The sequence below is a fragment of the Rhinopithecus bieti genome, unplaced genomic scaffold (genome assembly GCF_001698545.2).
Source record: "Rhinopithecus bieti isolate Rb0 unplaced genomic scaffold, ASM169854v2 scaffold_21412, whole genome shotgun sequence".
NCBI classification, from domain to species: Eukaryota; Metazoa; Chordata; class Mammalia; order Primates; family Cercopithecidae; genus Rhinopithecus; species Rhinopithecus bieti.
Window position 1 is genome coordinate 1,575,406 of NW_016811643.1, and position 12,341 is coordinate 1,587,746.

Below are 12,341 nucleotides of genomic sequence, written 5' to 3' on the forward strand. Positions count from 1 at the left end.
TGTAGTATATCCACAGAATGGAGTATTATTCAGCCGTGCTAACACATGGATGAACCTTGAAAACATTCTGGTAAGCTTGAAGAAGTCAGACACAAAAGGCCACATATTATACAACTCCATTCATAGGAAGTATCCAGCATGGGCAAATCCATAGACAGAAAGTAAACTAATGTTTGCCGGGGCTGGGGGTAGGGGGACTGTCTGATAATAGATAGGGGATTTCTTTTGGAGGAGGGTGAAAATGTTCTGGAATGGTATATTTTAAACCACTGAATTATATACCTCATTTCCTTTCCTTTTTCCTTTCCTTTCCATTTTTTAGACAAGTCTGTTGCCCAGGCTGGAGTGCAGCGGCATGATCCCAGGTCACTGCAACCTCTGCCTCCTGGGTTCATGCAGTTCTCGTGCTTCAGCCTTCCAAGTAGCTGGGATTACCAGCAAGCATGTGCCCCCATGCCGGCTAATTTTTTTTTTTTTTTTTTTTTTTCTTCTTTTTTTTTTAGAGAGATGGGGTTTCACCATGTTGGCCAGGCTGGTCTCGAACTCCTGGCCTGAAGTGATCTGCCCACCTCGGCCTCCCAAAGTGCTGGGATTACAGGCATGAACCACTGTGCCCGGCCTTGAATTGTATACTTTGGAAGGTTTAATTTTATGGTATGTGAATTGTATCTTAATAAAAAACAATGTATTTGTCAATATTCTGCACTAAATTCCTGTTAGAAGATAATACTGTGTAAAAAAAATTAGTTTTTTCTTATTGATAATAAAAGTTTCCTTCACCTGGATTGTATTTCCTGTGGCCTGCCCCTTCCCCCTCCACCTCCCACATCTCTATAGAGCTTTATCCACTTCTTCTGCCACTCAGGCAGACAGCCACATGTAAATGCTTAATAAATTGTTACTGTTGTTCATAAGTTGATAGGGTCTTTTAAGAAGTAGAGACTGTGGCTGGGCATGGTGGCTCACACCTGTAATCCCAGTACTTTGGGAGGCCAAAGTGGAAGGATCACCTGAGGTCAGGGATTTGAGACCAGCCTGGCCAACATGGTGAAACCTCCATCTCTAATATTTGTAAAAATACAAAAATTAGCCAGGCATCGTGGCACATGCCTGTGATCAGGAGGCTGAGGTGGAGAACTGCTTGATCTCAGGAGGTGGAGGTTGCAGTGAGCAGAGATCGCGCCACTGCACTCCAGCTTGGGCAATAGAGTGAGACCCTGTCTCAATAAAAAATAAGAAAAGAAGTAGAGACTTGTGGCTGGGTACGGTGGCCCCACGCCTATAATCCCAGCACTTTGGGAGGCCAAGGCAGGAGGATTGCTTGAGCCCAGGAATTCAAGACTAGCCTGGGCAACATAGTGAGATCTTGTCTCCTAAACATTTGTTTTTGTTTTTGTTTTTTTTGAGACGGAGTCTCGCTCTGTCACCCAGGCTGGAGCGCAGTGGTGCAATCTCCGCTCACTGCAAGTTCTGCCTACCGGGTTCATGCCATTCTCCTGCCTCAGCCTCTCGAGTAGCTGGGACTACAGGCACCCACCACCACGCCCGGCTAATTTTTTGGAGAGACAGGGTTTCACCGTGTTAGCCAGGATGGTCTCAATCTCCTGACCTCGTGATCTGCCTGCCTCGGCCTCCCAAAGTGCTGGGATTATAGGCGTGAGCCACTGCACCCACCCAAAAAAATTTTTTTTAATTAAAAAAACTTTTTAAGTAGAATAGGAATACTTCTGTATCATGATACAAACGTTTTCACATACTGGATTGAGAAACACTGGTTTTTACTGTCCATCAACAGTGGTTGGACACCCACCCTGAGCCATACCCTGTGCTAATTGGTTTCCCAGCCAGCCCATTATATCCTTTGGCAGGGACTGAGTCTTAACCTTCTTTTATTCAGACAGTACTTCCTGAGCAAGAGAGAAGCTCGAAAAATACTAGATAATTATTACCTTAATGTTCTGTGTAACACACATTTATTGAGCATCTGCTGTGTACAAAGCAGTTTTCTAATTATGTTTCTGTCTTCCTGCCTTGAGAGGAGTGCCTTTAGGGCAGGGCCAGATCTGATTCTTCTGCATCCTCAGGCCCCATTCATTCAGGGTCTGCCGGCTTGAATAGAATGGATGGTTTTTGAAGAAGAGAGTGAGGTGCTTAGACGTGGGCTTTGGGAAGGCTGTGACAGCACAGAGAGTCAGAGTGACCTTTCCTCCATAACTGCCAACGCTGGCACAAAGTAGACACTTTATACAGGCTTCTCAGCTGCCAGTACTTAGAGACAAGGTAGATACATGGTCCCAAGCTAACCCCTTCTTTTTGTCATACTCAAAGTCTTTGTCCTTAAGTCACAGGAACTAATGATTGGAGGAAATGCCCAGCCACACACACTCAACCACCAACAGCTAGAGTGGCATAGACAGGTTGCTGGTGGTGCCCATGCTTTTCCAGAGGTCTCAGCTGACTCAGACAGATAGGAAATGCCCAGAGGTAAGAGCGCATAAAAGGAGAGCAGCAGAAAACAGAAAGAAGGGGAACCATTTAATTGTTATTTGGGATGTTCTCTGCTTTAGAAAGGAACCCTTTATATGGCTTCATGAATGAATGTTTATCTGTATGCTGATAGGGGCAGCTTCCTATTCTTGAGGAGACTGGGGGCTGGATTTGTATTTAAACAGATAATAATCACCTAAGGAGAAGTGGCCTTTGGTGTAAACCCTGACATAATTTAATGAGTGAAGGATTAAATGATGCATGGAGTGTCCACAGGCCTCCTCCCTTCCCTGAGACTTACCTTGGCTTCAGGTGGGCAGATCACAAGGTCAGGAGATTGAGACCATCCTGGCTAACATGGTGAAACCCCATCTCTCCAAAAAATTAGCCGGGCGTGGTGGTGGGTGCCTGTACTCCCAGCAACTTGGGAGGCTGAGGCAGGAGAATGGCGTGAACCCGGAAAATATGGACATTTTAATGAATACATGTATGAAATTGTGTGTTTACATGTATTTGTGCTAGGGTATATTAACCTGTGTAGTTGTTTGGCATACTGTGTTAGCATGTTCAGCTGTGTGTATTTGTGTATGTACAACGCATCTGCGTGTATGGAGTATGTTATGGAACATGTGTGCATGCACATGTAGGAGCCCCAGTCCCATGTTTTTCCACCATTTGTAGGTGTCCATGGACATTCTCAACATAGAAATCAGAGCCCTAAGCCACCTCCAAGGGAAGGCTGAGGTTCCACTGATCATTCATAGAGCCTCTGACTTTTTATCCTTCTCTTGCCAGGAGCCAACCCCCTGCAGAGGAATGAAATGGGACACACGCCCTTGGATTATGCCCGAGAAGGGGAAGTGATGAAGCTTCTGAGGACTTCTGAAGCCAAGGTAAGTCTCAGGGAAGGGAGGAGGCCTGTGGACACTCCATGCATCATTTAATCCTTCACTCATTAAATTATGTCAGGCTTTACACCAGAGGCCACTTCTCCTTAGGTGATTATTATCTGTTTAAATACAAATCCAGCCTCCAGTCTCATCAAGAATAGGAAGTTGCGCCTATCATGACTAGGGAGCGGCCTTGGCCACTTCTAGCTGCTGAGCATTACCTTTAAATTTGGTTTATGAAGTGATGGGTCTCCCAGGTCCTTTTCAGAGGAGGGAGTGCTAGCCAGACAAAATCTTTAGCCCAAGCAGAGATTTTAGTCGTATTTTTCCTAGGCCTCATATATTCTACAGCCTCATCAAGCCATCTTTTCCCAGCATCACTCTTTCTAGAACTATTCCTTCACCCCTCCCCTCCCCTCCACGCAAACTCCAGAAAGCCTAGTATAGAATCTGAGCCAAAAAATCCTCCATTCTAATTCTGTGTTCCCAACCAAACTTTTGAACTCCCTGAAAACAGGGCTAAGTAACTCAGGAACTACTGGACAGAACTAGAACTAGAATCACAAAATCTCAGAGCTGGCAGGGACTTTAGAAATCAAGTCCAGTGATGGGAAATCTTACAAAAGCATAAGCCAATAAATCAGAGGAAAATTGAGTTGTTCAAGTAGAAGGAGAGAGACGGACTAGAGCACCGCCCATGTGGCCTGCCCTTCCCTCCTGGGGAAGTCTCTGAGGGGACTCTGCTGTTGCCACAAGTTTCGATCTCTGAAACCTAAATCAGCTGACTTATTTTACTCCTGGAGAAACTGGAGCCCAGGGCTGTGATGTGGCTTGCCTTTGGTCCCAGAGTGAGTTAGCATCAAAACTGAACATAATAGGCTTGACTACAGGTCATATGGTAGGTTCAGTGACAGGACAGGGACTGCAAAGACCAGGTTTTTTACTTTTAGTCTTGTGCCCTTTCCAACATGAAGGAGTCTGGTATCCACAAATTGGCTGAAGTACCTTGAGATGATTCAGTGTGGCAGGTCCCACCTAGTGGCAAATATTCTCTGTCTTAAGTCTAAGCACTTAGCTTCCTGGAATGAGACTGAAGAGATGTGGGTTCTGATCCTAGCTTCACCACTCACTGCGCATGTGAGCTTGGGCTAGCACTTCCCCTCATTAAAGCTCAGTCTTCTGTGATATGAAAACCTTGTACTAAATGGTTTCTAAGGTTCTAGGCAACGTATGATTGTATATGGATCAGTCAGGATAAGCTAGATTATGCTATTGTAACAACCCCAAATTTCAGTGGTTTAAAACGAAACAAAATAAGATTTATTTTTGCCTTATGTTACATGTTCCTTGTGGTTGTGGATGAGGGCAGGCTCTATTCATCCTAGGCACTTAGGGATCCCAGCAGGCAGAGCAGCCACCCACTGGAATGTTGCTGGTTGCTTGCCAGAGGGAAAAGGATGCTCTGAAGGGTCTTACATCCACAGTTAAATGCTCAGCCTAGAAGGAGGATCCTTCCCTTCTACTCACTATTCATTGGCCAGAACTAATCCCATGTTTCAAACCAATCATAAAGGGGCCAAGAAGAGTAATCCTACCATGTGCCTAGAATGGGAGAGCTGGAAATATTTGATAATCAACATCAACCATACAGAGTTTGCCTCCCTGATAATTTTAGTAACTGTCTTGCAGTAGTTTCTCCTGGAGAAAGGAAGGAATTAGGAAGGGTGACTAGCTTTTCACAACCCATCCCCAGGGGCCCTTGTGACCAGAAAGAACTACTAAATTTCAGAGGGCAAGTGCTTCTCTCCTTTTGTTCAGATTTTTCTATCCTAGGAGCAGGTCAGGAGGTTGGGTCATTTTTCTATCGTAGGAGCAGGTCGGGAGGTTGGGTCAACTTCCCCAAGTGCCTTAAGGAAATCCCTCAGCACTGTTGCGCCTAACCTTAGGGACTGCACTCTCATCCTCAGCTCCCCTTTCAAGCCCAGTACCTTTCCCCTGAGAGACCAGCCCTGGACTTGGCCAAGAGTACCTGTGGCTTTTGAACTTATGTGACAGAGCAGGCAGTGATCTGGCCACTGAAGCAAGAGAACAGGCCCCCTTAGTGCCAGTGCTGGTGGAGGGTTAGGCCCACTGAAGGACCCTTCACAAAATTTAGCTGCCCAAGGGAAGTGGCTTGATGTTGGCCACATTGTTACAGGGCTAATGTCCAGAGTGAACAAATGGCGGCTGCAATCCCCTGTGCCAGTCAGACCCTTCTGGAGCATGGAGGACACCATATTCGAAGTAGACATTGATCTCTTAGAATCTGTGCAGAGAAGGGCAGTAGGGTGGCAAGAGGAACTGTGCCATGAGAGAAAGCTGATGGTAATAGAGCATCTGGCCAGAAGAGGAAGAGCACAGGAACAGCTCTGGGTGAGAGGGAATGAGATTTGTTCCATGGCAGAGCCACAGTGGGTAGGCTTATTGGGCAGCAGCTTCAGGGAAGAGCCCTAACACAGCTGTCCCACCATGGAGGCGCTGCCTCAGAGGCTAAGAAAACCACTTGGAGCCAGTCCAGGGATTCCATAGCTCTCAGCTGGAAGACCATTTCATCTGTTGTCACCTCTGTGCATTTTATCCCTTCATCCAGTCTGGACTCTCTCCATTCTGAATGTGTCCACTGAGCATCTCCACCTAACTGTTTTGCTGTCCCATCAAATGCTACCTATGTGAAGCACCCCTCAGCCCTCACTGGATGTCAGCAGCATTGGCTTTCTCTCAGTTGGTTCAGCATCTACTTGGTTACCCATTCATTCTGTTCTGCATTTTTCCTCCAAACTGCAAAAAGCTTCCTCTTCAAAATTGTGAGGCAGGCTTTTGTGGGAAGAACACCATTTTAGACCTGGTTTCTTCTCCCTCTGCCAGTAAGTAAGAAGCAACTGCCTCTGAGTTCAGGCCCTGCATCTGTAACATAATGACTCAGGCCTGGAGGCTGCTGAAGCTCCAGCCTGGGCTGCATCTCCTGGCTGTTTGTCTAGACATGGGTTGCTGTCACTCTGATCTTATCTGGTTCCCCTTCTGTCTGCTCACAATCCCCCTGCCACCCAGCTCAGCCTCCTCCACCTCCACCTACCACTCTGTAGTCAAATTATGTTCATAGAAAACTTGTGTTAAAGTCATATGTCCATTATAGAAGTTTTAGAGATACAGAAAAGTAAAATAAAGAGAAATAATATAGTACATATTTATGAATGACATCTATGTGCCAGACTCTGGGCTAGATGGGAAGAAGACTGATGAGTAAAACACTCAAGGAGCTACAGTGAGTAAAACACTGAAGGAGCTACAGTCTGATAGGGAGACAGGCAAGTAAACCATAACACCACTGAGTCATCAGTGGTATAACTTATCAAGGAAGACCTCCTGGAAGAGATGACAACTGAGCTGAATTTAATTCAAAGACTGTAGCCCTCCTACCAAGACATAATCACTATTAATATTTTTAATTAATTATAACAATAATAGATACTGTTTTTATCAAATGCATCTAGGTACTGTGCCAGGTGCTCAAACATATATTTTTTCTAATCCCTTAGCAAATCTGTGAAGTAGTTCTTGTTACCCCTGTTTCACAGATGGGAAAACTGAAGCCGCAGGAAAGCAAGCAGATGATTTACAGAAAACCAAGTTGTTATAAGTGACTATTAGGAATTGAACAATAGGTTTCCTCTTATGATATGGTATTAGCCTTCTCTGGATCATATCTATGTATAGTTATATAGATGGCCTTTTTAAAAAAAAATGTGGTTGACAGTCCACCATATATACCAGGAGTTCTCAAACTGGCAGCCACATTTTATATAGCCACCCAGAGTTTTCCAAAAATGTGATTGTAATGCCTTGGAGATTGGGAGTGTGCACTGTCCAGCCACAGGGCCCCCCATTCCCTCCTATATTATGTCCTTGATTATCAGACACTTTTGTTTCCTACTTGGCCCGAAGGAGTTACGATCCTATTCTATATTTGGAATTTGCTTTTTATTCACTTAATATTATCGGTGATTTTTCCATTTAAAATTATCCATAAGCCTAATTTTTTATTTAATTCTGCCCTTTAAAATGTGTCATTTACCCTAGAATCACTGTCACCTTAAGTGGTCTGAATGATGTGTGCCTCACTGTTGGCTTCCTCAGTTCTTTCAGCATTCTCTGCGCCGAAGCCTCCTTAGACCCCCCTGAGAATATCCAGAGGTGATGAGGCCCAGCCCCATCCCTGAGTTTGCCATCTGGCTGGGGGAGAGGCAGGCACTCTTAGCTCTGATACCTGCAGACTGATTTGTCTTAGGAGGGTTCGCAGAGTTGGTAGAGTTTCCAAGAAAGCGTGGATCACCTCCTGGCAGAGAGAGCAGGGCAAGCTTCAAAGAGGAGGTAGCCTGTAATCTCACTTTGAAGGATTTTCATAGATGGAGAGTTTAATACTTAAGGCCAGGACCATTTTCATGTCTTAACTAAGAGACGAAGGAGAGGTAGAAATACATCTCTGTTGACATGATAGCAGATAAAACAAAAATATGTGGAGCTATGCCATGATGAATATTCAGCTGAGGGGAACGTGCTTGTGCCAGCCTGCATCTCCACTCCCAATCCTCACTGCACTGAGACTCACGAGGAATTTATTACTCATTTTAATCACACCCAAAGAATGCATTGGCAGGAATATTAGGCAGATAGTCCTATCCTATATATTTTATTTGCATATCCCAGTGACAGCATCACAAGCACATTTCCTATCTCTATATTTTTTCATTTGCTTCAGGGGCAGCTGGGGATGTGATGCTCCCCTGGGCCCGCATTCCAGGCTGAGAGCCTGGGTGCTCCTCTCAGAGCTGAGTGCAGCCCTGCAGGAGGGGAGAGGAGGAGCACACAAGAGGGTAGGAGGGTTATGTTCTTCCTCCCCTCAGCCTTGCTCAACCCATTCTGTGCTTTGCCTCTCATTACAGGTGCCAGCTTGCCATGTGCCTGGCTCTGTACTTGGCCCTGTGGCTTACTGTGGTATGGGCCAGACAGTGCTCAGTGCTTTTTAGGGACCAACTTTCTCTTTCTCTTTTTTTTAACTTTTATTTATTTTTATTTTTTTCTTTTTTGAGACGGAGTCCTGCTGTGTCGCCCAGGCTCGAGTGCAGTGGCACGGTCTCAGCTCACTGCAACCTCTACCTTCCAGGTTCAAGCGATTCCCCTGCCTCAGCCTCCCCAGTAGGCTGGGATTATAGGGGGCCACACCACAACCGGCTAATTTTGTATTTTAGTAGAGACGAGGTTTCACCATGTTGGCCAGGCTGGTCTCAAACTCTTGGCCTCAAGTGATCTCCCCGCCTTGGCCTCCCAAAGTGCTGGGATTATAGGCATGAGCCACCATGCCTGGCCTTCTTTTTAACTTTTAAAAGCTTTTTATTGAAATATACTTGTATAAGATACACATATCAGGAATGTACAGCTCACTGTATTTTCACAAACAAGACATACCTTATCGAGAAACAGACTGTTAGAAGTACCCCAAAAGCCTGCCTCAGACTCCCTTCCTGACTCATCCCCCAAGGGTAGGCATTATCCTGATATTTTTAACTTTTATTTTGCATAATTTTAGAGATAGTACAATTAATTCCTATAAATCCTTCACTTAGATTCCCAACTGTTAACATCTTATCATACTTGCTTTATTTTTATGTACATAACTAATACATATAAGGATATATGTATAATTTTTTTCTGAATGATTTAAGTTTACACATGATGTCCCTTTACCCCTAAATATTTGTATGCATCTCCCAAAAAAACGAGGACATTTTCTTATAGAACCTCAGTATAATCATCAAAATCAGGGCATTAATATTGATTAATACTAATCTACAGATGTTATTCCGATCTCACAAGTTGTCCTAATAATTCTCTTTACAAGAAAAGACGGTTTCAAAATCCAAGTTGCATTCGGTTGTCATGTCTCTTTAACCTTCTTTAATCTGGAATGATCCAAACGTTATGATGTGGAAATCAAAAGGAAAAATAAAACATAATAATCTGGAATGGTTCCTCAGTCTTTCCTTGACTTTTATGACCTTGACTTTTTTTTTTTTTTTTTTTTTTGAGATGGAGTCTCGCCCTGTCACCAAGCTGGAATGCAGTGGTGTGATCTCAGTTCACTGTGACGTCCTCCTCCTGGGTTCAAGAAATTCTCCCGCCTCAGCCTCCAGAGTAGCTGGGACTACAGGCGCCCACTACCACGCCTAGCTAATTTTTGTATTTTTAGTTAAGACGAGGTTTCACTGTGTTGGCCAGAATGGTCTTGATCTCTTGACCTCGTGATCTGCCCACCTCGGTTTCCCAAAGTGCTGGGATTGCTGGTGTGAGCCACTGCGCCCGGCTGACCTTGACATTTTAACAAGTGCAGGTTTGTTATTTTGTAGAATGTCCCTCAATTTGGGTTTATCTGCTGTTTCATTGTGATTAAACTCAAGATTATGCATTTCTGGCAAGAACACCCTGTGGGGTTTATTTTCAATAAATGTATCAAGTTGCCCTTTACTAGAAGCATTAATACTTCTAACAGATAGAAAATTTCTGTTTTAAGTCTCATCTTCCTAAACAGATTGAACTCCCTGAAGGCAAGTCTTTCCTTATCTCCAGGTGGATGGTGCAGGCTTTGGAATCAGACTGCAAGGGTTAGTGTTCTGTCTCTACACTTGCTGCCAGTGAAACCTTGCTTGAATTTACTTCATCTCTGTATAATGGGGATGATGATACTATCAACTTAATAGGGCTATGAGGATTAAAACAGCCAGTCCCAAATCAGTGAATGCTAAAATTAATGAGTTGAAGTTTGAGGAGTAACAGGATATTTACACAGTGTCGAAGTCTCTCCCCACAAGATACTTTTTAATTACAAAGGGAAAAATAACAGTGAAGAAACCTGGCAGCCGCCACCTTAACCTAGTGATTGAAGTTAAGACTACCAGTTATGAGATAAATCAACATCACATCCCTTTGATATGATGCCTGTAGTAGCCTGTACTTGTAGAGCCCTTACCAAGCTCCTCCCATCCTTCTTTCTCCTCTCCTTCAAATAGAATATATACATATCAAGTATTTTTCTTCTCTAGTTTACTCCACTGGCTAGCCTTTCACAAGGCTGGGCACATAGCTCATGTCTTTAAAAGTCAATCATTGCTGGGCATGGTGGCTCACGCCTGTAATCCCAACACTTTGGGAGGCCAAGACGGGTGGATCACCTGAGGTCAGGAGTTCCACCTGAGATGAGCACAAACTCATTTTCTCACTTTAGCCACTCTTCGCCCTTCGTAACCTTCTCTCATCAGTCTTGTCTCTGATCCACCTAGCTATTTGCAGAGGAGCGACATGATCAGATTTACATGTTTAAAATATTGGCTTTAGCAGCAAAAGGAGGATGGACTGGAAGAGAGGAGAATGGAATCTGGGATGCCGACCTAGTGATTACCAAGTGTGACGGGGCTGACACTTGCTTTGTGTTCAGCCTTCCTCTACAGGGATGTGTACTTTGTGGACTTGTTTAAGAGACTTTCAAATTCCTTGGGTGCCTCTCTCATCTCCCAGTCTTGTGTTCCCATGTGCTCTGCATCCCCTAGACTTCTTTGCTGGCACTCCTGGGCTCCTCTTTTCTCATTCCCCTCCTCCAGGCTTTCTCCATCATCATCCCTGCCCCGACCATCTCATCTGTTATCCCCTCATTCCCTTTGTTGACCTCCCTTCCCAGGCCTCTATGTCATACCATTTCAGGGCATGGTAGAAGCCCCGACTATGATGTGAGTTACCATCTGAGTCAGGGACTCAGGAGCATGGAGCATACCTGAGTTTGTTTATGAGTAGCAGGTGGACTGTATAGACCTGACCTCCCCTTGAGAGACAAACTGCAGCTTGGCCTCTCTTCTCTTCCCCCTCCATACCTACCTTCCCATTCTTGCCCAGGGTTTTGTTCTGCCTACCCCCACCCCTACCACAGCTGCCCCCTCAGTGAACACACTGCCAGGTTCACCGTCACACCTCTGCCCTGAGGGATGCCCAACAGTTGGGACGCCTGCCATATCCTTTCTGTAACCCTCCCCCGCAGAGCCACTCAGCGCAGCCACCTACCTCTAAACAGAGCGAGCCCAGCTAGGCTTCGCCTCGGTCTCCCAGCCCTTTCCTGTAAATGCACTCACAGCCAGGAGGGGTGCCATATTAAATCAAGACTGATGGAAACCAGTGACTGCGATTATCCAGCCAAGATGCAGCATGGGAAGCTGGTCGCTGATGGCTCCAGGTGAGGGCTTCTGAAGCTAATTGTGTGTGGCTTTTATTAAGAAGATGCTCAGTCTCCCACTCCTGCTCTCCTGGGTGGCTCCTTTACAGTACCTCTCTCAGCTCAGTGCCCTCCGCTTCTGCAGGCTGAATTCCTGCCTTCTCTTCTCCTCTAGTGGGTCCCTATCAGAGCAGAGCCTTGAACTCGGTTTTGTAGCCTTCCTCCCCATCTCCCCAAAGACAGGAACAATAGTAGCCTGTATTTATAGAGCCCTTACCAAGCTCCTCCCATCCTTCTTTCTCCTCTCCTTCAAATAGAATATATACATACCAAATATTTTTCCTTCTCTAGTTTACTCCACTGGCTAACCTTTCATAAGGCTGGGCACATGGCTCAGGTCTTTAAAAGTCAATCATTGCTGGGTGTGGTGGCTCACACCTGTAATCCCAGCACTTTGGGAGGCCAAGACGGGTGGATCACCTGAGGTCAGGAGTTCAAGACCAGCCTGGCCAACATGGGGAAACCCAATCTCTACTAAAAATATAAAAACTAGCTGGACGTGGTGGCAGGCGCCTGTAATCCCAGCTACTTGGGAGGCTGAGGCAGGAGAATTGCTTGAACCCGGGAGACGGAGGTTGCAGTGAGCCAACACAGTGCCACTGTACTCCAGCCTT

At 45.3% G+C, this 12,341-nt stretch overlaps 1 protein-coding gene across 2 annotated transcripts in view; it reads left to right on the forward strand.

Annotated features, from left to right (window-relative positions):
* The window catches only part of CLPB (ClpB family mitochondrial disaggregase), a 148,416-nt gene that overhangs the window by 107,934 nt on the left and 28,141 nt on the right, over positions 1-12,341 (forward strand). For both annotated transcript variants that reach the window (XM_017894472.1, XM_017894473.1), the window contains one exon: positions 3,283-3,380. In XM_017894472.1, the coding sequence (XP_017749961.1) occupies positions 3,283-3,380 (98 nt within the window). The remainder of the gene's footprint in view (positions 1-3,282; positions 3,381-12,341) is intronic.